Genomic DNA, 24,727 nt, shown 5'->3' with positions numbered 1-24,727 from the left:
TATTAAAATAATTCTGCTATTCTTACTACAGTTGATTACAGTGCTCTGTTATAAAGGGTGGAGGCACTTGGTGATTCTCCAAAGAAAGTGAGTAATAATTGACCTAATGTACAGAGCACATGAATAACATATTCTTTTGGTAAGAAATTTATGTTTTACAGGGTGTGCTAGAGTTCACATCCCTTTTTCACATCTTCCAAAAGATTTTAAAATACTCAGCTGCTCTATTAAATTTCTAATTCAACAAATACTCAAATACAAAGTATGCATTAGATAAAACTCTTGAGTTGAATCCAAACATTGAAAAATCTTTTAAGCTGCCTTGAAAACAGCTGTTTAGAATTTTGAGTAGAAATAACAACTTCCTGCAGCCTACGTTGTTGATGTCCGCTTCAGTTCAAGCTGGGAGGAATTTCTCTTTGTTACTCTGCAGCAGCAGCAAGCCTTTGCATCTATGATTTGACTATCCCCCAAACATATTAGGACTGGTATCCTGGTCTTCTTTGAAATTAATGAATGAATATATACACTTCCTTTGAATTCAGCATAATGGAGGAGAGACTGACTGAGAAGATTTCAGACAGTTTTGACACTTCAGTGGGAGTTGTCTGGAGTGCAGCTTACAGGAGCTCCTTTTAACGTCTCCCACTACTGAGAGACTGCTTCATGTTTGTCTGCTGAAGGAATTCTTGATATGAGAATTGAGTTTTTTAGTGTCTGAAATTATTTAAACAAATTGGATGGGGGTTGTGCATATGCATATATAACTTTTATTCTTTGTTCATAAATATTTAGGTAATTTTATAAAATGTTACACAGTAATTTGGCATCAAATACCAGATACAAAATTTCTAGGCAACTGCCCATTGCATCCCAGGAAATACCAAAAGAGTTCAAGATGACTGGCATTTCAGTGAACATACAAGCAGTAATGATTTGCCACTTAGTGTAAACTATTGCCAAAACTATTGCAGGGAATGGCTTGTGTTTATTCTACAGCCTGTTTTGCTATGTCCAGAGGGTAGATTATACATGCATTTCGCACACACACTTATGCCTGGATCAGTTTTATATTCAGACATTTGAGCAGTACTTTAAACCCAAAGGTAGAAGTCGTGATGTTGTTCAGAGAAGTGAAGCCTGGATGAAACTTCATGATCACTCTTAAGTGATCCAAAACCTACTCACCTAAAATAAACAGATGCTCAAAGACCTAAGTGGCTTTGAATCAGGAGTCAGAGAGACCTGATCAGATCTTGTCAGCCAGATTTGAATAAGGTTATTGAGAAAGCAATTAGGTCTGTGCTGTGGTACCACACAATACTGTGTGGTATAACACACAGTTTTGGATAAAAAAGTGTTTAAATGCATAAGCCACAAATATGAATATGTTTTAGTGAAGATTGTGGTTATAGTGGATAGAAAATGCCATTATATGGAATGGTATTTATTTAACTGCAACTAGGGATTTCAAGATGATGAATGAGAAATATTCTATTAAATAGCAATGAAAATCAGTACAGCCTCTTTCAGTTTTATGATACATTGTTCCTTTTGGGCTTATGTGCTACATACACAGTCTTTCATGTGATATTTTAATTTCTGAAGTGCTTTTAGAATGCAAGAGTGTTAATCAACATTGATTAACACCTAGACGAGTTTGTGTATGTGCCTGCCAATAGCCTCTGATGGAGCATAAGTAGCCTTTTTAAATCTAAAGGAGATGCCTGTGTTTTAGTAGGATTTGGGTCACACTCAAATTTGAGCAGATGTGGAAGAGTTTTGGACCTCCCTTTTTTGCTGAGATGATGTCTTTGTGTATTTTTTCTTATGTTTGTTGTTTTTATTCAAGTAGGTCAGTATTGTGTGTGGTTTGCAGTGGGGAATGTTGATTCAGAGGTGCAGATGCAGTACCCAAGATGCCAGTGATTGTCCACACCTCTTCCAAAGAGGAATGAGATCATAGCAGAGTTACTGCCCTGCAGAGCCTGATGCTCTGTGAAAAATAACCAAGATCCCTTTTGTGAGCAGGGCTTTTAATCAGCTGTTTGAAAGTTGCTGATCCAATTTCAAGTTTCTAATTAAATGAAATGGGAAGAAGGAAGAGATCAGCATGCTGCCAGGCAAGAGTTCCAATCCAGTGGTTATCTCATTTCAAACTTGTGGGCTAAATATCTTTATAACTTAAGCTAATAGTATTTTCACACACTAATAAAATGTTCTTACGTAAGGGTAGTTTAACCTCCACAAGCTTATTTTATTTTATAAGACTAAACTATTTGATGCTCTAAAAACATTTTTCTCCTGTGAATGTTTTTTATCACAAGTGTAGTGAAACCTGAAACTTAATTATTAAAACAGATATTCAGACACTTTCCTGACAAGAATGAGGTGGATAAAAGACATTTCTGGAGGAAATCCTACTTGCCTTTTGGATATAGTGCAAAATATTTCTGATAATCAGGAGGAAGTTTTCTCTTCCACTGAAGTGTCTTAAATTATGAGCTTTCTACTGTTTTATGAGAATTTTTTTAAAGCCACCTAAAAGTTTTCCCACAGTACTGGTTTACAAGCAGCTGAAACTTTAGACACCATGAAGAGCAGTCTGTTGTTCCACTAACATTACTGAAAGAGAATCACAGATGTATTGATGACCACCTAGATTGCTAAATGTGCCCATTCTACTAAAAATGAAAAGAAAGTATTACCTATATTTTTAGGTACAAATTTAAATTGACATTGCAATTGCTAAACCTTGCAGCTTAGGCAGATGGCAGAGCTCTTGCAGAGGAACTTTAAACTGCATTGTGCTGCATTCTGTATGCTCTCTCCTCATAACTCTTCACTGTTCCCCAGCAGTAGAAGGGTGCTGCCTCTTCCCTCCTGCTTCCCTTCCTTTCCCTCCTCTTACCAGTTGTGGAAACCCCAAGGTGCTGCCTGGCATGTACTGCTCTCTTGCACTTGGTCCCAAGCAGAATTTGACTTTTAATACCTAAAGTATCATCTGTCTCAGCTGCGAATCTCTTTTGGTTTGAGGGTAAGGGTATTTAATGGATCACTGGCTTCCTGATGGCTTGATGCTTCATTCAAAGCCCAGTGAAGTTAAAAGGAAGAACATACTCAGGACTTTTGGTGGTGTAGAGCAGGTCCTATATCCAGAAAGGTAAGGTAAACTTTGAGACATGGCCTACACCTGGGTCACCTCACTTCTTTCTCTGAGCCCTGATTCCTTGGCAGAATCACCTGTTGATTTAAGGACCTGCTCTGTATGATGCTGAATTACACCAGGAAGCTTTTTTGGGGAGAAAAAAATGAACAGGATGCAGTTAACAGTTTGTTTTGACTGTGAAATGAAGCTTGTTCTTCTCAGAAATATTTTTTACATATATATATATACACATATACACATGCATGCACACGCATTGCTGCTCTTTTTTTAAAAATAAATTTTAGCTTTGAAGTTAGACTTTGTCACGCTTTATTCTAATCCACTCAATTGTTCAATTATTGTTCTTTTAGTGTAAAAAAGAAATACAGAAGATAGCACAAGGTTTTTTACTATCTAGCAGAAATCCTTTAGTAGCAGCTTCCAATGTTTTTCTTATTCAATACAGTTAATTTTAATTCCTTGAGATGGATAGATAGGAACTTCCTAATTGAACAGATAAGCAGTATGTTCTCACTGCTAGATTAGGCCATTCTTTGTGTGGTTTGTAACACCTTTTTATCTTGTATTCTCATTTATCACTGGCCTGGTGTTTGTTTTTCTTGATTTAGGATTATGAGATTGAGCTATATAAATGATATTGGTGTGCATAATTTGTACTTTGTCATCTTCTAAGTATCAAAGTAGAAAACAAATGTGGATATCAGCTCTACAAATGTGAGGAAAATGGCTTTTTGGGAAAATGGATGGTTAATATCTGCAATTTGTGTAGTAATTTTTAAATCATATTTGGCCACCCAGTGATCCTAGTGGATAGTATTTCAGAGTGCATAGCCAGAAGTGTCAGTGAGATGCTCACTCTATTGCTGGGATGTTCTCAGGCATCTTTTTACTCCTTACTCACTGCTATTCTTGGAGCACAGGGCTGAGTGCTGCTCCTGCCCGTTCCCCCTGCCATGTGTGGTGTTTGCTGAGGGTCCCCCAGCTCCTGGGTGCAGCTGGGATTGCACCCACCCTGCTCCACACACGGATTCCTCTCCTGGATGGCTTTGGCTGCCTGGCTGCTCTCTGGCCCTCATTTTTACCTGGTTAGTTGGCTGGCCTGTCCTGGCAAATTTCCCTCTCCTGCTCTGCTGGTGAAGCTCTCGGGCTGGCCAGCCTTTCCCTTCCCTTCCCTTTTCTCCCCTTCTCACACATGGTGTCTCCTGGCTCCCACTGTTTATCTCTCCTTGTCTCTGTGCCTCCCACTCATGTCTTAGATTTGCTTTGATCCATCCCGTCTTTGCTGCCTTCCTGTTTTTCCTCCCTCTGCTCTTTCCCTGTTTTGCTTCTTTGTATCCTTGTTTCCTTTACACTTGTTCCCTGAAGGCTTTTTGCTCTGGCTTTCCCCTACCTACAAGCGGTATGTATCTTTTCCAGAGCTTGCTGTCTTTCTCTTGTCCATTCATCTGATCTAGCAGCCACATTGTTTGAAACAGTTACTAACAGAACACTGATTTGTGTTACAGGTTGGAGAAACTGTAATGCTTATCACTTTTTATTTACTGTGGATATTTTTATAAGTTCTTTAGAAATCTAGTCTATGCTTCCATAGAAACCCCTACAGTAAAACCCCAGCTGAAGCACTTTGTTGTGCTTCTGTGCCTTTTTTTCCCATAACTGTGGATTATCAAGTATCTGTGTATTCTCTATAATTCACTGTCATCTCCCTTAGGACTCTTAGAAATGTCACAACTCACTGTTTTAATCCAGACATCACAATTATAACTCTGGTCCCACAAACACTTCATTATGTTATTGTGGAATAAGGACTTCTGGGTGATCACAATGGTGGGAAAGGAAGTGCAGATAAAATTCATGGCTGTTGAAAATTTGCTGCTGTAAGACCCTGTTAGAGAAGGCAGAAAATTATCTGGCCATTCTTCTCCTGCTTGTTTCAATATTTGTTCCAGAGTCTTTATTCAGACACAGTTCTGGGTGATGCTGATTGAAGTTTTATCTGAGTTAGAACTAGAGAATACCTGTTGTTAAATGCTGTAGCACACCTGATGTAATGTGTGGTTAAATCCCCTGTAAGTATCTACATATTTTGTCCCTATTTGATTCAAACCTATTTTATAAAAATGTCTTTTTCTCTCCACATGTTTTTATTCTACCTAATTATGGGGTAAACTAATATCATAAATTACTCTAAATACTGATTAGCAAGTCAGTCCGTAATGGTAACTACACAACCTTGTCAATGGGAAAATACTCTTAAACCCCCCATATGTATTTTCTCCCTTCATGACAGAAATATGAATCCCATGTGAGAGGACATTGCTCCCATGTAGCAGCCCATTCTCTTCAAGTGGATATCATCAGTCCTTCCTCTCTAAGATTTTAAAAGTTTTTGGATTGCTTTTACCCATGTGTATAGATATATTTCTGGAAAAAAAAAAAAAAAAGAGTTCATAGCATCTATTGAGTTGGAAAATTAATTAGACGACCTAATTGATTGTGCATGAGTTCCTCCATGGAATGTGTTCTGCTGCTGTTGCACTCACCCAGCACAGAAAATCTTAGGAGTGAATTCCTCTCATCTTTTACTAGAAACTGACAATTAATTGAACAGTAAAAATCCCCATAAAACACCACGACAGTCCCCCCCTCCAAAAAAGAAAAAAAACCTCCAAACCCAACTAACCATAAAACCTTGAAGAGTCATAACACAAAAACTTTACATGAAAGATTTTTTTCTCATTTTATTAGAGTAATGCCAAGAGGCCTGAACTCAGTTTGAGGCTCCCTTTATCACTCAGAAAACATACAAGTCTGCATCCCAAAGCTTGTGTAGTCTAAAGAGGAAAAAGCCCCACCAACATCCAGAAGTATTGGCAGCCCCACGTTTCATGTGGGGAGCTAATATACAGGGAGATTAAGTCACTTGTGTAAGGATGTACTGGGAGTCTGTAGCAGAGTCTGAAACTGAACCCAGGTCATCTCAGTCCCAGCCAAGTGTCTCAACCACAAGACTCTCCCTCCTTTTCAGTATGTCAGTGTAGAAAGTAGGCCAAAAAGCAGTTTCCAACCTTTAATACACAGCATTTGCAAGGCTGTGAAGTATTATGTATTAGACAGGCATCTGGATCAGCAGCAGTTTCTGTGGATACTTTTATCTGTAAACAGAAGCAAAGCCTGTGAGGGCTTTGTAAAATTTACATAAATTATTATTTTATCGATAAATAACATAGTTAAATTTATAAAGACCGTACTTCTATTCAAGACATTTTAATGACTTTTAAGAATGGAAAAATGCATTTAAAGGTCTTCTGTTGTCTGTGGCTCTGTGATTTTCATGTGTTTTAGATTGTGGTGCTACTCATCCATCACGATGCATTAGCAGTGATGCGTGGCTGGGCCAGGCTGTGCGGGGAGCTGCACCATGCGGTGTAAGCCCAGGGAGGGAGGCTCGGGTCGCATGACAGGCTAACGCTCCAGTGTTATGCAAAGGTTAAGTATTCCTGTGTTGGGAGTTAGTGAGGCTTGCAGTTTGCTGACCTAAATCTGAGTGATTCCTATTATGTGGAGTATTTGCTTATCTTTTGGAACATCTTTGTGTAGCCAGAGTGTAACAAAACTTCAGCTCGAATCTGTACCCTGAATGGGAGAGGATAAAAGAAGTGCAAGTATGAGTGAATATATGTACATATATGACCATCCCCCTTCTTCAACTCGGATCTCCCGTTTTGGGCATGAAATCAGCATTAGTGTGTGGTAGTCTGCAAAGAACAGGCCAGAGCTTGTTTGTTCCCCTCAGTACACTAGTTAGTTATTCACAAACACCTGACTTGTTTGCTGAACCCTTGATTCCTTTCTCCCACATCCCCCAAATAAAAATTACCTATCTAGTTCCCACTGGCTCTCATGTATGTTCTGCAGCACCACTTTATGACCTCCATTATTTGAAACCATTAACCCCAGATGTTGTGTGCATTTACACAGATAAATTTCAGTGATTGTCATGGGAAAAAGAAAAAGGCTTTGGTGGGATTTATGCAGCATGGAGGTGAGAGAAACCTTGTTTTCTAAAATAAATGATGAGAAATTATTCAAAATGGTGATCAGTGTAATGGACCATTTAGTACACATGACAGTTTCCAGGATTCTGATGCTGTTCCTTGTAAGCACATAATTAGTAAAATGCAACTGGAGTGTGTCACTTTCAGTTGAATCACTGTGGCCCAGCTTTGACAAGAGGCCTCTGAAGCTGGGTGAGTCTCTCCTCCCCAACACCCTCCAAACAGTGGATGTTTTCTATGTGAGGGAGTGTTTGTGCAGTTAAAGGCAATGGGATTCCCCCACTGAATGGTTCTCTCATCAAGGTCAGTGACTCCAAACTTCCCCTTTTAACTGGCACCTGGACTTCATGCTGGAGGTCTTGTCTGTGCACACACAAAACCAAGCAGCTCTATCTAACAGAGAGGGAAAAAACCAAAACTGCTAGGATTGTAGTCTTAGATATTGAGTATTCCTGTTGAAGACACTCAGACTAGTGACTGTTTCCAAGTTTTAATGATTTGTCCCACATGTGGAGGCAAATGAAATCTTAGGACCTGACATTCCCTTGAACAAGTAGAAGAGATTCCAGTTTCCAGGGCTGAAGTAAAAATAGTTTTGCAATATCTATTAGACTAAAATAGTGTATACAGAGCAAGTGTGATGAGTGAGAAAAGGCCAAAGGCATCAACACAGATGCTATTTAAAACTTTAAAAGTGTTAAACAATATGCTAAGAATGTGGAGTTGCTTACACTTTCAGTAAATGCATGAAGCCTTATATCTAGAGTAGTCATGGTAATTCAAAGTCTTTTGGAAAAACTTGTAGTTGTTCTCAATTAATACCTTAACTTAAAGAACCAAAAAGTGCTCTTCACTACATCACTAAAAGGAGTCAGTAAAGACCTTTTGCTCTTCTCTCCTGCTGCATGCAAGTAAGAAGAGAAGTCAACCCTCAGTTTGAGAATTGTCTGTAGATTAATATCCCTTCCTCTCCCCATCCTTCCCATTTTAAGTTACTTATTATTCTGTACTCTCTCACTGCTTGGGAAAATCAGACTTTTGATGTGGTTTTACAATGAGTTTGATTGACAATTGTCATAAATATTTTCAGTAATCTTAGATTAAAGATGTGATGGTCCACAGTCGCTTGAGGCTGGTCATTTATTGACTCTGGGGAACATCCACCCATTAGTGCTAAGTAAAGAGAAGGTTCGTGGTCAATGAATACAGGAATGACAGCAGAAGGCCTTAAACAATAATTTGAGTAACGAGACACATGTATTAGCATTTCATGTACTTCATTTTGGTGGGTATAATATATATTTAATAAAATTACAGTTGCTTAGTTGAAAACTTATGAATCAAGATTGGATCATTTACCGTCTTGATTTTTTACTTCTAGTAATAGAAATTGAATATGTGATAACTCTAGAGTTATGGCATGTATTCTGTAACATTTCAACAGAGATACCTCAAGCTTATTCAGAGTTAAATAGTGCATGTTACTGCTGTGTTTATTTTTGGACCACAGTCTTAATGCAAATCCCATATATGTGGTTATGCAAAATGATCCAGATTTTGGTCATGATTACACTGGTGTACACACAGAGTGATGCCACAGTTTCATTGAGGAAAGAATCTGATCCTGTAACACACAGGGTTGCATGGTATTTCAATTAAGTAGTTGATCTGTTTCACCATAGAGTTAGAGGTGAGGTATTAGTGTCTGAAGCAATTTTTGTACGTTGTTGACTTACATTTTTAGGGCTTCCTGAGATTTTTTGGTGGGTTATTGTGCAACCATGAAATGAAATAATTGTTAAAATATTTCTGTAAAAATCCAATACTCCGTGTTGTCACTGTTTTTCAAGTATTTTTCATGTCTTTTTAGCTGGCTGTATAAAATTTAAAACTGTGTTACATCTTTATGCCAGAAGAACAGTATTAGTAATTCCAAAGTCTTTAGGCCAAAAAAAAAAAATTATTTACATCATATCAAGTCTATCATAACTAAAATCATATCACAAAAATACATGTATATGAGAGTACAAAAACCTGAGTGAGTGTCTGGTTGAAGAAATTTGGCCAGGGAGCTGTCTGCCATCTGGAGAAGAGTCTTTACAGGGATGCAATCTGTTTGCCCCTTCCTTTCATTCAGTGGAAGGTTTTCACTGTTATAATTTCTCAGGAGTAAGTGCTGGTTTTTTTTTGATTATGGGAAAGAGGGAACTTGCTTCAGACAAGTTTGATGATTCCTGTTATAAAGGAGGAAGATATTGGTGGTTCTAATCATCGTGTTAAAGAGCTGCAAGGACTTCAGAAGTTCAGAGTTCTGTTAGGACCACAAAAGAGCTACAAGGACTTCAGAAGTTCAGAGTTCTGTTAGGACCACAAAAGCTATTTGTGTATGTGTTGTTAAGGTAACATCATTGCAACACCCAAACCATGATTATTAAATTTACTGCCTTCCCACACTGAAAGCAAGTTAACTTCTCTCCATTCCTGCTGTATGTTTACTCCTGCTGTGTTTCACTGAGCTTGAGCACTGAAAATCAGTTCCCTCTCTCCCTCCCACCTCCCCTTTTTATTTATAACCAGTTTTCAGTTTTAGACTGTTTCATTCCAGTACTCTGCAATTGCATTCTGCTTCATGGCACTGCAGAGGAGCATTTATATTTTAGAAAAGGAAATGTTATTTCTAGGTATTGTACCACTCCATCTCCTTTGTAAATGTGAGCAGTATTTCTTTAAATTCTATGCATTGCGTTGTCTGAAAGCATTTTCCCTGTCTTTGGATGCTGCTCTATGTAATATTCTGTAAGCCATTAGGATCTATTTTTCTTACACAGTTTGCACTACTTTTGGATAGTCTTAGTTACTTTAGTCAGTGGCTTTTGAAGCCAAAGAGAAAAAAAAAAATACCCAGAGCTTGTCTACGAGGGTTGTCTTTATTTTGCCTGTTAATAGTTACTACTTACTGGTATGTAGAGAGTTTCTATAATGTGACACTCCTAAGAACTCTTTTGAAAAAATAGTGATAAACTTCAGCCAACTTGTTCTCTTTATGTGAAACTTGCAAAGTTCTGTGGTAGAATCCATTCTCCTTAATAATCATCTGGTCTTGACAATACATATGTCACCAAAACTAGTTACTTTTTAGCAAAAAGGCAGATGAAAATCAAACAGAATTTTATTTAATTGTTGCTATTCTGTGAAAGAAATTGGAAAAATTAAAATCTGCAAAGACATGGTCCTTTGCAGCTTATACAGCAAAGTAGGGCAGGCTAGAGTCTGTCAGGTAACTGACTATTCAGAAATGAGAAGTTATTCTACATTTAGCTGCATTTCTTACTGTTTTCTTCATCATGGAAAAGAATAAAATGTGGTAACAATTTTCTGTATTTGGATTGTTGCTGCACATAATTGGGAACAACAGAGCTAAGGCTTTGATTTTGGTGAAATGCTTAGTCTGCGTGTTGGATTAAAATGTGTGCAACAAATCACTCCAATTCTGTAATAATAATTTTTGAACACTATTTTTTTATTTTATTACTGTAATGTTATTACTTTTCAGCTACAGACTTTGAGAACTGGGTCAGTTGCAAGAACAAATTGGCATGAAAATAGTTGTATATTTGTTCTGGAAAATAGATTGCCAACATACTTTATAAAATAGCCTGAATTGTTCTGTGCATGAAGTGGAAGTGATAATGTTAGTCTCATATTATTAGTAAGCTATTAATTCGAAGTCCTGTTCTTTAACCAGTATCCTAGGAAGACTAGATAGAGTTTGCTAGATAGACGTGTTAAACAGATCATCTGTGCAGAAATGGATTTGGGAAGCAGCTTACGGAATGGAAAATAAATTTGGGCTGAAGTGTGCCAGCAAGTCAATATATGAGAACAATTTGCAACAAGCAAAGGTGAGGAAGACATGAAGAAATGGGGTCATCAGATTCATGAATTAAAGGGTAATATTCTTGGGGCTGGGTTATATGGGGCAGTAAGTAATTTTTTGGCTGCCTAATACAGAATAAAGAGTTATGGTACCAGTGTTAGATATGCTTCCATGGATTTTTTTTACTCTTGTGAAAATAATGAGAAGCAACTTGGAGCTGTGATCTGTCCGCAGCACAGCTGTAGTAGTTTGAGACATTTCTGCTGCCAGGTTTATATCCCTGCCAGAAACAGTGCCTGAATGGTTGCATTCCGAGTCCCTAGTTCCAGTGACATCTTAGCACTAGCCAGTGTTAAATCTCAGCTATTTAAGCTCAGTGCTGCACTGTGCACTGAAGCAGCTGGGAAATGGTCTTGCTTATATGTGAAACCATCTCTGGCACTGGAAGGGAGCAGACAGAAGTGGCATGGTGATAATTTCTTCACATACCACATCCAAACCTACCAAGCCTCATTGGTAAGAAGTGTCAGACATCATAGGAAATAAGTTTTTAAATATTTACAGAGTTTTGTTTTCTTTCCTTCTGAACACCCTCTGATATCTTTGCCATGTACTTTCCAATGATGACACATTGGGATCTGACTGGGGTGAGTAATGGTGTCTGGCTGGGGGGAGGAGAGGACAGGGAGTGCTTAACAGTGAGTAATTATTTAAGGAAATGGCCTGTGTGGAAAGAAAAGTGTGTTGTGATTGGATGCATTTATCAACTGGCCTTTCAGTGTCACCTGTGGACAGAGCATTATTGTGTCTGAGTTTTTAAATAGTTGGAAGTCAGTTTATTGAACTAACTTGGGAATGTGTCGGGGTCTGGTCTTGATTTGGTCTGTGAATTGAGATGTGAGGCTGTTCTCTATTAGAAAAGATGGAAGTAAATGATAGTTACCCCATCGTCATCCCTGAGCATGGTCATTTGCTTTTCTACCAGCAGTTAAAAGTCATAAGGTCTTGTATGCAAAAATATAATTTCCATATAATTTCAAGCCTGCAAGCAACTGACAGGAAAATTTTGCAAGTGAAGATGGAGTTACAAGCTCATTGCTCTTCCCTATTTCCTTTGTACAGTGAGACACAGAGGTTTGCATTAATTTTTTATGAGGTTCATGTATGTAGAGCCTTCTGTTTGATCTCTCTGTCCTTAAGAGGAGATTTCAGTCTGTCTGAAAATACCTAAAATCACTTTGATTTTGAAATTATCCTGAAGTGCTAAACCTTTGTGTTCCGTAACTCTGTGCTATCGTGATGCTCACAGCTACAGTTACCTTGGTCATGCTCTTTTCTTCTGTTGGTGCCAAGACTCTCTGCAATTCTTTGAATTTTATTGCAAAAGGTCTCATTTCACACACAGCACATCATGCCTTCTGAAATGAGGCACTTTGTGGTTTTCTCCATCATCTTCAAGTGCATTGCTACCTTTTCTGAAGAGAGTGAAATGACTGAGGTACAGTGAAATGTACGGTGATGGATGCTGTATGTTTCCATTGACAGTGTAGTTGTTTGCGTATTCCTTGGCTGTGTGGGATCAGGTTCCAAAGGAGCATTCTCAGGTAAAAGCCACAGTGACTCCCTTTCCTAACATGGGGCTGAGCAGTGGCACAGGCACTGGCTCACACCTGGGCAGCGCTGAGCACGGTGCAGAGAGAAGATGGTTTTTCTGCCTTGTGAAGTCTCTCTTTCAATGTCCCTCTTTTATCTCCAGCTGGTGCAAAAACCCAAACAAGCCTCCAAACAGCAGAAACAAAAGTACTGCTAGGCAGGAAAATAAGTTGTACTAATGATCAGCTTGAAGGTACTTCACTTGCCTTAGAGCCCTTTCTGACCTTTCTTTCATTATTTGTATGATAATGGAATATTCCTTTCTTTCCCTTTCCCTTTGCCTCTGTACTCAAGAAAGGGGAAGTTGCTGGTTTGTTTTGCCAAAGGGGGTTTCAGTTGCACAGCAGTCTTGGCTGTGTTTGGGGGTTCATGGTGTATTTTCCCCTGTGAGGTGCTAACAGCTCAGAGGAGGTGGGTGTGCTGCTCAGGCAGTGCTGCAGCCAGTACTGTGTGAGCTGTGCATGCTGTGTGCAGAGAGCTGGAAAAACACTGCTCATTTAATCATTAGCCATTTTTCTGTGATGGCAAGAGATGGCATTTTTCTGTTTTCTGTAATGAGATCTTGATCAAGATCAGATAAATGCTGGCTTGCTACAGTCTCATGCTTTGACCTTTGCACTCGTTCAATTATCATTTATTTTAAGAGAGGTGAAGGAGTCTGTCAACCTCCCTTAACAGGTGGTTATCAGTTTGCAAAATCAGGCTGTTAATTTGAAACATCAAGAACTCTTTCTAAGATGTTTATAGTGAATCCTAGAGGATCGAAGGACCAAATTTTATCCAGCCTCCTTGCACTAGCATAATTGTTTAATCCTGGTTCCATTAGTATGCAATGTTTTTAAACTTAATTTTTACATTAAGAACTATATTGTGCTTGAAACTAAGCAGAAGTTATTGTGAACTAGGAGCTTAAGAAGTGTGTCTGGTGTCAGAAGTCTTGCACTATGCTGGTGCTTGTAGTCTCTTTGGTGCTGTCCAGAATTACTTGGAACAATTATCGTTATTTATTACTGTGCTTGGTTTTGATCAAAGCCTGCCAGGACTACATATTTCAGTAGCCTCTCTGCTGCTTTTAGGAATATAAAGGATCTTTTGAGAAGATAACTAAAATTATTTGATGATTCTGACTGAAGCAGGAATGAGCTCTGGATCAAAATGCAACTTGATTCTTTCCTGTGGAATTGATAAGCTGGATTGTTGCGTGGTGTGAACCAGTGTCATTCTATTGCCCTCTTGCTCTTCTTGACAGTGTAGGAACTTAATGTGGTTTTACAGTTCCTACCGTCTTCAGAGTTGTCTTAAGCTCCCTGTGGAATTATTCCTTATCAAATAGCTAAGAAGTATGTAAAGAAGCAGATAAAATTGTTAGATAATGATGGCTACTGCCTTACTGAAGGCCACTTGCACATGCTGAAATTCGCATTAGAAGTGACTCAAATGACTTGAATTACCAGTGGCGCATCTTAAATAATTTTACTGAAATAATTTCAAGCCTCAACATTCTTCAGTTAAATTGAAGTTATCCCTGAGGGAAAAAAAAAAACAAAAAAAAACAAACAAAAAAAAAAAAAAAACAAAAACAAAAACAAACCAACAACAAACAAACAAACACAAAACCCCCCCAAAACAACAACAACAACAAAAAACCAAACCCATACAAATTGTGTAATAGCTTTTCAGGGTATATTTTCCTTCTTTCTCTCTTTCCAGCTCCTGACTGGTCACTGGTACCTTGTGTTTGAGCTTTACTTATTGAAGTAGTTTGAATAGTCATAAATGACATGAATGTGTAAGGAAATTTTGATGCTACAAAATAAGGATTGGGGTTTTAAGCTCATGTCCTCTTTCCATTTTGTCACCATGTTGGTAGACTCTCAGCTTCTTCTTGTAGGCCTTCATCTTGGAATAAATAAATAAAAAAATTGTAAACTCACTGTTTAAAACACTTCAGTTTTAAAGCTCTTTTTTTTGGTATCTGGATAAAAAAAAGAGATTGATGTGTGGATTTCTCTGTGACCTTAGGCTGGCGTGTTCATTCAAATGATCTTTTTCATATGGATTTTCTGACTTTTAGAATTTTCCATTAAGAGCAGAGAAGAAAAAGTCTTGTGAAGATATGGATGACTGTATTTGAGAAAATAGAAGGAAAGCTGTATTTAGAAGAAAACAGAGTTTAAGAATAAAATTTATCAAGGCAAAATATTTGGTGAAAATAGACTCTGTAATTCACCATCCTAAAGTGTTATGAACTTGAATAATAACAAATAGGAGCTGGACTTTTTTGGTTTTGAGTGCCTATTTGACCCACTTCTTGTTGCTGAGACCTTGTGGAAAGATTTGCACGATTATGAAGTTAACTTCATTGGGTTCACCATATTTCTAAGACATATTAGCCACTGCTAAGTCATTTATAGCTTGAAAGCAAACAATTGTAAATGCTGATCCATTCATATCCTCCCATAAAACACAAGATGGGTTATTCACTACTGTCTGACGCGTGCTCCCACTGCGACAGAGAACAAAATGACTCCTTTTTAACCCATCTATATATAAACAGCAGAGGGACAATCTACAATGGGGGGTTTCATTCTGGGAGGTACTTGGAAGATTTCCTGTTGCCAACACAAAACTATGGCATTTCTAAAGAAATTGTTGTCTCTTGTTTTAATATTTGGAGTTACAACTTTGGGAATTTTGCACAGAGTAAAGCACATATTATTATTTTGATCAAGGATGAAAAATCAATCTGGGAAGTAATTTTTTTATTTGATAGGTATAATTGATCATGGTTTATTTGTATTAATTTCTGTGTTGAAGGAATAAGATAAAGCTGGTAATATTTGCATTTGTACTGCATGTTTCCAAAGCTGCATTTCTAGAATGAGAAATGAGAAAGAAGGCAATGTAGGTTTTGACAAAAGCCTGGGAAAATTCAAGCAGTTACAGAAAAGTTTTAAATAGGGAAAAACCTAATAGAAGCTGTGGTGTAGAAAATTCATATGGGAAATGAAGGGACACAATAAGAAATACCAAGCCAAAGAAAGTTAAGACAATGATAAGGAATTAAGTAATCCAGGGCAAGAGAGATGTTATCAGAGATTCTGACTCATTTCATGATGAGGCTGATGGAATTGCTAGAGAAGGGTGGGAGAAGTGTTTGGTAAATGTTGCTGTACTGTTTGGAGGGGGTAGGACAGGGATTTTATACTTGAAATCTGATAGCCTTTAAGGCTGAAATTAAATAACAGGAATTGGATTTACGTATTTTTATATAGCTAGTCTGGCTAACCAGGGAGCCAGAAAATAACTTATGGGTTCTCACAAGTTAATTCTCCACAGAGCTGGAAATACTAGACAAATTTCCAGAGGCTGAAAGAAAATTGTTGTTGATCCAGTATTTTAAAAGGAAGAGAGATTATCTGAGTGGTTATAGGTGTGTTAAATAGAAAAAATTGTATCTATAAGAAGATAGAATGGCAGTTACTGGAGTGATACATAGTTAATGAAGAATAAATGGTATTTAGTGTCGTTTAGTACAAATTCATCAGAGAAAAGTCCTTCTATCTAACGCAACATCCTTTCTGATACCATCATGTTAATTGATGAAGATAACAGTAGCAATATAGCATTATTGTTTGCCTTACTGGTTTTCTGTAAGCCATTTTATTAATTGTATCAGAGTGGCTTGATTAATTATCAGAATTACAGCATATGGACACAGCATCTCTGGCTGGCACAAAAATTAATTAAATGATAGGCTTCAGGGTGCATCTGGTGTGGGGAGATAGAGCAGGTGGGAAAGACATTCATTCTCACTTCTGCCTTATTTAACACTTTTTAGCAATGATTTAGTGAAAATATATTATTGTTAACAAAGTTTGGATGTGGCATGAAAATTGGAGGAATTTATAATGACATGATTCTAAGGCACTGTGGATTACTCAGTGACCTTGGATGAGGTATCTGGTAACCACTTCTGCACAAACAAACAACAGGTTCATAATTTGCTGGCCATGTTTACGGGATGCTGGACCCTGTCCTAGTGCACCATAACAAAAAAAGCATTTTATAGTTGCTTGTGAAGAATTAACTGGAGTGTGCACCCCGGATGTACAGGAGACAGAAAGAGTTGGCAGTACCACTGTTTATTTTTTGCCCTTGGAGGATGGAACAAAAGGAAGCCTACTAGTGTTTTATTAACATCTTAGTTTGATTCTATCTGTTGGCTGTGGCCTGTCCTACCATAAACAAATCAAAGCAGATGTGTTCCACATGCCCTCCATTCAGCTGTAGGCAAAGCTTGCCCACATATCTGGTCTGGCATATGCCTGAATAGCAGTGAAAACTGTCCTCAGAAAGTTTCCTGTAGTCTGCATTTGCTTCCCCTGAGCCTCATTTGAGAACAACCATCCAACTTGTGGAAATAAACATCCTAACTCTTTTATCAGTATTCTTTTAAATAATACACTGAATATTTAAAAGAAACTGATGAGAAGACCCTGGGAAGAATATTATGAGTGATTAAATGAAGCGGCAAAGGAGGCCTACAGATATAACATTCCTGGAAAAATCGTCGCAGTCTGTTTCCAGTAGATTTGAATTAAAGAGAGAGAAAAAATTCCTCTGTAGAATGTTTCTAAGATAAATTGTTGGGTTGGTGGGCAATTTGTGTGAAAAAGATTTGCCTAAATGTGCTGTTGTTTTGCTTTATTAAGAGTTTTGTTATGTATTTTTATTGCGATGCTGATCAGGTTTCCTGTTTTTTGGCACAGATTACAGGACCGGCCCTTGCTTCACTTTGGTAACCAACCAGATGTGCCAGGGCCAGCTCAGTGGAATTGTGTGCACAAAAACCCTGTGCTGTGCAACTGTTGGGAGAGCGTGGGGCCACCCCTGTGAAATGTGTCCTGCCCAGCCCCATCCCTGCCGCCGAGGCTTCATTCCCAACATTCGGACGGGGGCCTGTCAAGGTAAGTTAGCAGCAAAGCTTCCCCAAAAGCTGCTGAAATTGTTACTGGATTAATCTTAATTGAGTTACACTGCTGTGAATAACCTGTCCTAAGCCATTCTCAGCTATATGTGTGAAGAATGGAAAAACACTGTCAGATGCATTACTTCATGATTCAGTGAGTGCCTGATGTTCAAGTGAGTACATTAGTAACTCAGGTCATGTGAGAGCAGCCAGCATCTTAATGAATTTCTCACTGCCAGCAGAGCTTTCCCTTGGTTCTGTAATGGTGTTTTTCTGAGTGTACCACTCGATCATTTCATGGAGGAATTTGTTCTGCTCTCAGAGAACACTCAAAACGTGCAAACATTAATCTGTGGCAAAAATGCCCCAGTTATCCGGTGTGAGGTTTTTTAGCTAAAAGTTGTGTAAGTTGTCTTATCTCTTGAGCTACACTGCTTTGACCTGGAGAAAAGTGCCTGTCGTGCCATTTGTAATGCCTTATTATGTATTTTATATAATTTTGGAAATGCATTTGCATTTGTTTCAAATCATGAAGTCCACCCAGATGTTGCTTACTTCTTTCAGAGAATGCCTCACCATAGAAAGTCCTTACACTGCTTTTGGCTTTTATTCTAATACTTCCAGCTGTATAAATTCTTTTATTGTCTGGATGTCTGGCAGGAAACAGGAGAAAGTTAACAGGGGCAACTATGTATTAAACTGATGTGGATTATACATTCCCAGCACCATATCTTTGGGGTCAGCTTATTTCAATATGTCTAACATTTTCTAATAAGTTACAATATTTTTGAAAATAGGGAAGATAAAGATTATAAATCTATGAGTAATTTTATATAATCATGACATTCCTATGAAGGGACTTCAAGGCATTCCATTGGATTAAAAATGTAGATACCCTCTGTCACAGGCCAAGTCGTGACTGATGCCTGCAGACAGACATGATGAACTTCAAGATGGACAACATGGTTGTGTGCACTGCATGATGTGCCCATATTTTGACCTCAGTGATTCTGTTCCCCCTCTCACTGTAAAGGTCAGGACTAAATCATGCAGGAATCTGAGCTGAGGTTCTGGACACTTTTGAAAGCTTATGTACATAAATATGTGGCCCACACCCCTGAAGTTATGCCACACCTAGTTATGTCCCTCTTGTTTGTGTCATGGGAAAGCTGTGGTGAACTCTCCAATGGGTTTGTGCAGTTTGGAATAAGGATACTTCTGCTTACTGCACATTTCTTAGGAAGCAGCTACATTGATGTTGATCTGTATGTGGTGCCAACACAGTTTTGGCCCAGTATGTTTGGCTTGTGTTTTCCAGTTTTCCCTTCTTAAGTATTGTATTTATAATTTCAACAGAACTTTTATGGAATCACATATTAGCTTTATTTTTCATGCAATTGTACTAAATCCTTTTGAAATCAGGTAATATCCATTCAGACTGAAGACATTTCAGGGATTTCACATCCGTATTCAATCTAAATAAAGGAAAACAGGTTAAATAAAATCCATGTTCTCTGAAGAGGAAAGGGAATCATTATTATTGTGTGAAGAACTAAAAAAAATAAAGAAACAGTGAGGGCAAGGTTATTTTCAAAAGTAAATAGAGTATCACTGCCCAAAGTTTGACTTTGGCTGAAAGTTAAATTAATATCACAGCTGAGATTTTTAAAGATACAAAGAAGAAAAATAAACCAAAAGGTGGGATTTTGAAACAGACATCGTGACTCAGAAGCATGACTTCTGTTTCTTGAGTTTTTGAGGTTTTTTTAAGTCAGTGCAGTGCCATGAAGTCTGGCTGATTGCTGTTACTAAAACACAGCCCATGGCTGTAGCTCAAGTCCCAGCAGAAATGTGGCCGAGTCGAGGCTGCTGAGGCTGTGCTGGTTGTGTGACCTCCCAGCACTGCGGTTCCCTCAGGGGCAGCTCTGCTCTGCTTCTGCTGCTGCACCCCCAGCCTGGATTGCTTCACCCTGGGATCTTTACATAACACTTTGCCATGTGGTGCAGATATGCTCCTTGGCATTCCTGAGACTTCCTACTTGTGGCTCCCAGGAAAATTGCCTCTTAGCCTTTTGTACAGACATAATACTTCGCTTTTCAGACTTCAAGACACATTACAGCTGTCTTTCTGGGATTTATAAAGAGAGATTGGAAGGCATCATCTCCTTCAGCTTGTGTCCCTGCATTGAAACCTATGTCAGTGTGAAGCCCAAGAGCTCAAGCAAGCAGTTTTTAGCAGCCAGCAGCTGGTTCTCCTAAGGAGATGGGGGAAGCATGAGCGCTTGGATCAGAGAGTGGAGTGCTCTGTGCTCCTTAAGGAATTCCTGAGCAGCAGAGACAGGGCAGCCCCTGGGGAGTGTGAGCCAGACTTCCCCAGTGTCCTGTTGCAATGCCACTCCTCTGCCTCCTTTAGCCTCTTTTCTGTAGCTGTTATTAAGCCATAGCAACACTTCTGCAGCTAAGTGACGACACACATGTTGTTGTACTAAAATAATTGTGCGGCCAGAAACTGGGGCCTCTTGAAAATGTTTGTCTTGCGCTTACTACCTAGCCAGTGATATCATCTTTGTTGTTTCATTTTCCTCGGTGAAAAAATGAAAGGCAAAGAAAGAAAAATAAAAGGGAAAAAACCCCTCAAATTTATGTATGTATAAGCAGGTAATTAATAATTCCTCCTGAGAGGAATCAATTATGGCTATGAAACTTTTTGAGTCAAATCCTAACCACAGTCTAATGTCATTGGTGCTGATCTCTCTGGAGTGTCAAGTTAATGATTTCCATCAGGAATGACTCTGCAGTTGCTGTGTCTCTCCATGAGGCCCCTCTGTGCACACTGCAACTGCTCCTCTGTGATGGTGGCCTGAGCACTGCATGGACTTGCCAAGATTTTTGATGGGGCAAGTGATTTTGGGTGACCAGCTTTAGACACTTCAAAGAAACTTGAGTTCTGGCAGGCTGTGTTTTCTGCACACCATTCCCCAGATGTTTTGGAAAAACAAAGCAATAGCAGTTTGATATTTAATGTCTGTAACAATAATAACCATGTGATTTCTTGCAGAAAATATTTAGAGTACTGTACTTAATCATACTTTGCATAAAGTAATTACAAAATTAGTGTCTGTCTTCCCAAGCAAGTATCATAATATTATGATGGGTGAACGGATTTAGGCATATTTGATTTCTGTGCAGACAAATTATTATGGCTGTTCTTGAGAAATGAAATAAAAGTGGGTGTTTTTTCCTTTTTTATATCGTAGATGTGGATGAATGCCAAGCCATCCCTGGGATCTGTCAAGGGGGAAATTGCATTAATACTGTTGGATCTTTTGAGTGCAAATGCCCAGCTGGACACAAGTTTAATGAAGTAACACAAAAATGTGATGGTAAGAACTTCTAGAACTTTCTTCTGAAAGCAGAAGAGGGAGAGTCTTCTTTTGGGCGACCAACTTCGTTTAGGAGTTTGTAACAAACGTATTGTCTCTTTTGCCTTGAGTGTGCAAGTAGCATTATTCACAACAAATACAAATAAAGGTGCTTTCTCCCAAACCAGAGAATGTTAAATATTGGCCCTGCAATTTTTATAGCCTTTTTATTCACCTAACATTTCAGACTTGAGGGACAAACATTTTGTCTTCACTTGATAGTCATCCTAACTTGGGGTTACAGCAGGTGCTAGACATTAGTCTGGAAATTTACAATGTGTGATTATGGAATCACGCTATTTTTTTACTGTCATTTGATAGTAATTTTTTTCTTTCTCATATAATAATCAAGTGTAGATGTCTCTTTTGATTGAAGAGAATTTTGAATACGTAAGGAATATAGTACTAAAATGTGTTAGTTGCACATTATTATTTGTATTTACAGTGAAGTCCAGATAATGTTTAAACTCTTGCAACTGATTCTACTTGCAGTCATTAGACTAAAATTAACTTGAGTAGACAAGTTTCAGGTGATTTTGGAATGGCTAGTGATTTTGAAATGCCAGCTTTCAGTACGATAGAAGTATTTGTGAGAGAAAGGTTTGCATTCACCATCCTTTCTTGCATCAAGTGCCGTTAAAGAAGCACTCAAAACTTTTTTGTCATTTTAGAAGAATTATGAATTACTCTTTCAAAAGAAAAATTGCTATTTTAGGCAAAACTTTATAATTTATTTGCAGGTTAGGGAGAGCAATTTCAGAAGAGCTTGTACACAGCATGGTTTACATATTGCCTGCCAATGATTTTGGCAGAATGTAACCTACATTTAGAATAGAACAACATTGCAAATGTTTCCTTCTGTGGATGAAGTACCAAGAATGTGGTGAATAGGAGAGACTGAACATGTGCCTTGTTAAGTATTAATACATGAAAAGCTGAGAGCTGTAGGCTGCATCTCATAAACATTTTGATTGTATTTTTCAATTGCTGAATCATTTTAAAAACAAACCCCAACCAACAACCAACGAACAAAATATCCCAAACAACCACCACCTTCAGAGCCTGCACTTGCTAACAGTTAAGGAACTGGACTCAAAAACCTGGTATAGGTTGCTGTGTTCCCAAAACCTGCGACAGATTTCCTGCCTCATTTGTGAAATCCCTTTGCAGTGATCACCTGCTGCAAAGATCAGACGGATTTTTCCTTCTTCAAATTCATACCTATTGATTTTTGAACTTCTGCAGACAGAGAATTACTTTCAGTACATCTTCATATTGTATGTACCAAGCAAGAGGTGTAGGTATTAATACAATTCAAAGAATGAAGAATACCACCTTTATACCAGTGAAATAAGATAGAAAACTCAACACTTAAGAGCATGATCAAGCAACAACAGCCTAAAAGAACATCCTGTTCTTTCTAAATTATCTTTTGAATTTTATAAGACAATGTAAGACAAGTTGTTTGGTTTACAGTAATTAACTGTAGTTAATTCTGATACATAATGAATAACACTGGATTGTTTGCTTGGTTTAGCTTCCTATTTAGCAAGCAGGACTTCTAGCAGTTGTAAAATATCCTTGGTCACTGATTTAGTTCAACTGTGAGCTACCTGCTGAATTACCAGTACTGTTTTTTCAGGGGGTATCCATTAAAGTAAGAACATAACAGCAATTGTCAAGGACAGGTAGACAGTCAACAAGATGGAAAATGAGGGGGGTTGGCCAAGGTTCTCTTTGTTAGCATAACTAGTGGAAATCTGTATTTTAACTGCTACATTATTTCACTGCTTGATATAAGCATTTCTTTTCCATTTGCATTAATGCTGAGGTAAATTCGATTTTTTGTGGTGACTGGGGGAGTAATTTTTCCTGGAGTGACATTTAAGTCTGCAAGTACATCAAGTATACCTACCTTTGTAAAACTTGCATACTTAACGACAGTGTTGCTTATATGGATGTCAACACTAATATAAATAGTGAAATACTGTTTGGGTTAGGCTCAACCTTATAATAAAGAGTGATGATTTTGCTTTTAAAAAGGTCAGACTCTATATAAACAGTGGCAACACTGACTTTAAGATAAACATTGGTGAATTTGAGTCAGAAAATGCTTGAATCTGATCCATTTACGATTGCATTTTTCTCTGTTAATTAAGGGCTTTATTCAGACCAAAATTCAATTTCCACATTTTTTGTCACTGAGACTTGTGGGACTCCTGTGGTGTATAATCTTGGAGCAGAAGCCAGAAGTCTCTTAGCAGTGCTCCCAGGGCACTCGGACTTGAGGCTTTGGCAACATCCTCGAAGTAGCAGTGAACAAAAAGTCACACCCCTCTCACACACCCAAGTGAGGAATGTGACCCACATCAGGACAGCTAGCAAGATGCTGGGGAAGAATGTGTGCACAGGGGACACAGGGCCCTGCTCCACTTAGGATGGCTGAGTCTGCAAACTTGGGTTATCTGTGTGTCATCCCAGTCCCTCCACTACTTTCCTGCAAAGGGAAGGGGCCACAAAAATATTAGAACATCCCTCATTTACCTAGGAGACCAAGAGTTGTTAGTTTTTATATTACTGTCTTCACAGAAGAAGTAGAACTGAGATCCTTTCTACTTGCTAAAATGCTCATTAATGGTCCTGTGAGACTTTGGGTGTTCCCCCATCTGTTGGGGCCAAATTCCAATTTAGGCGTTACATTTAAACTCTTCCAGTCCTTTTTAATGACTACAGTATTATTCACTCCTAGCCTTGGTGTGTTGGGTGGTGTTGCAGTATTTCATCTCAGAAATTTTTGTGGTTGGTGAAATCATTATTACAGTCATGTGTCTGTCTTTTTGTCGATCTCTGGAGGAGAGGTTGGGTAGAGTCCTGTGATGCTGTTATTTCTAGATGGATGCTCCCTGTCAGGAGAGCAGCTGGGTGATTGTAGATGGCTGTGACAAGCAGATGTCATTGATCTAGAGAATAACCTCCATTTCTGCTCCGTTTGATTCTTCTTGTAGGTACTATGGAAAAGAGTGAGCTGATTTTAAGCTCAGCAGAAATTCAGGTTCCTAGGAGATGAGGGCAGTGCTAATTAAATACAGCTGCATTGTTGAGACAGTCACTGGAAACCAAGGGGAAAGTAACTACACATCACAGGCAGGCTACTGGTGGTAATTAAGGAACACTTGGGGCTGACATAGGTCGTTATTCACATAGCTGTAGATTTTATAAACTAGCTGAGGAAGAAACCCTTCAAATTCCCTCTCTGCAGCTTTGATGAGTTTTAAGATTTTGTTAGGTTTTTATTCCTGAAGACTTTAAAAATTTTTCTACATTGTATCTATGATGATGATTTAGTAGATGGATTGAGATTTGTTAGTGAAGACAATCATGGTATTGAAACTTTATTTTAAAATCACTGACAAAATGTAGGAAGAATTATGGATGCTGCCTGGTTTCTGCAGCAGATATTTTGGTTACACTCTAGAAACCTGTTGAAACTTCAGAATGTTGATTTAGTGGAGAAAGTCAGGAAAGACAATTTTTGTTGCCTGAAGTCATCCTGGTCTGAGCAGTAATCCTGTCAGA

General features: G+C 38.4%; 1 protein-coding gene across 1 annotated transcript in view; it reads left to right on the top strand.

The window, feature by feature from the left end:
- Window positions 1–24,727, top strand: part of FBN1 (fibrillin 1) — a 142,470-nt gene that overhangs the window by 33,179 nt on the left and 84,564 nt on the right. Inside the window, exons 6-7 of the mRNA XM_083870574.1 lie at window positions 17,530–17,727; window positions 20,987–21,112. Coding sequence (XP_083726700.1) covers window positions 17,530–17,727; window positions 20,987–21,112 — 324 coding nt within the window. The remainder of the gene's footprint in view (window positions 1–17,529; window positions 17,728–20,986; window positions 21,113–24,727) is intronic.

The sequence above is a fragment of the Zosterops lateralis genome (genome assembly GCF_965231275.1).
Source record: "Zosterops lateralis genome assembly, chromosome: 13".
Classification (NCBI taxonomy): Eukaryota; Metazoa; Chordata; class Aves; order Passeriformes; family Zosteropidae; genus Zosterops; species Zosterops lateralis.
Note: the sequence above shows the minus strand (reverse complement) of the source record. Positions and strands in the feature narration are given on the sequence as shown.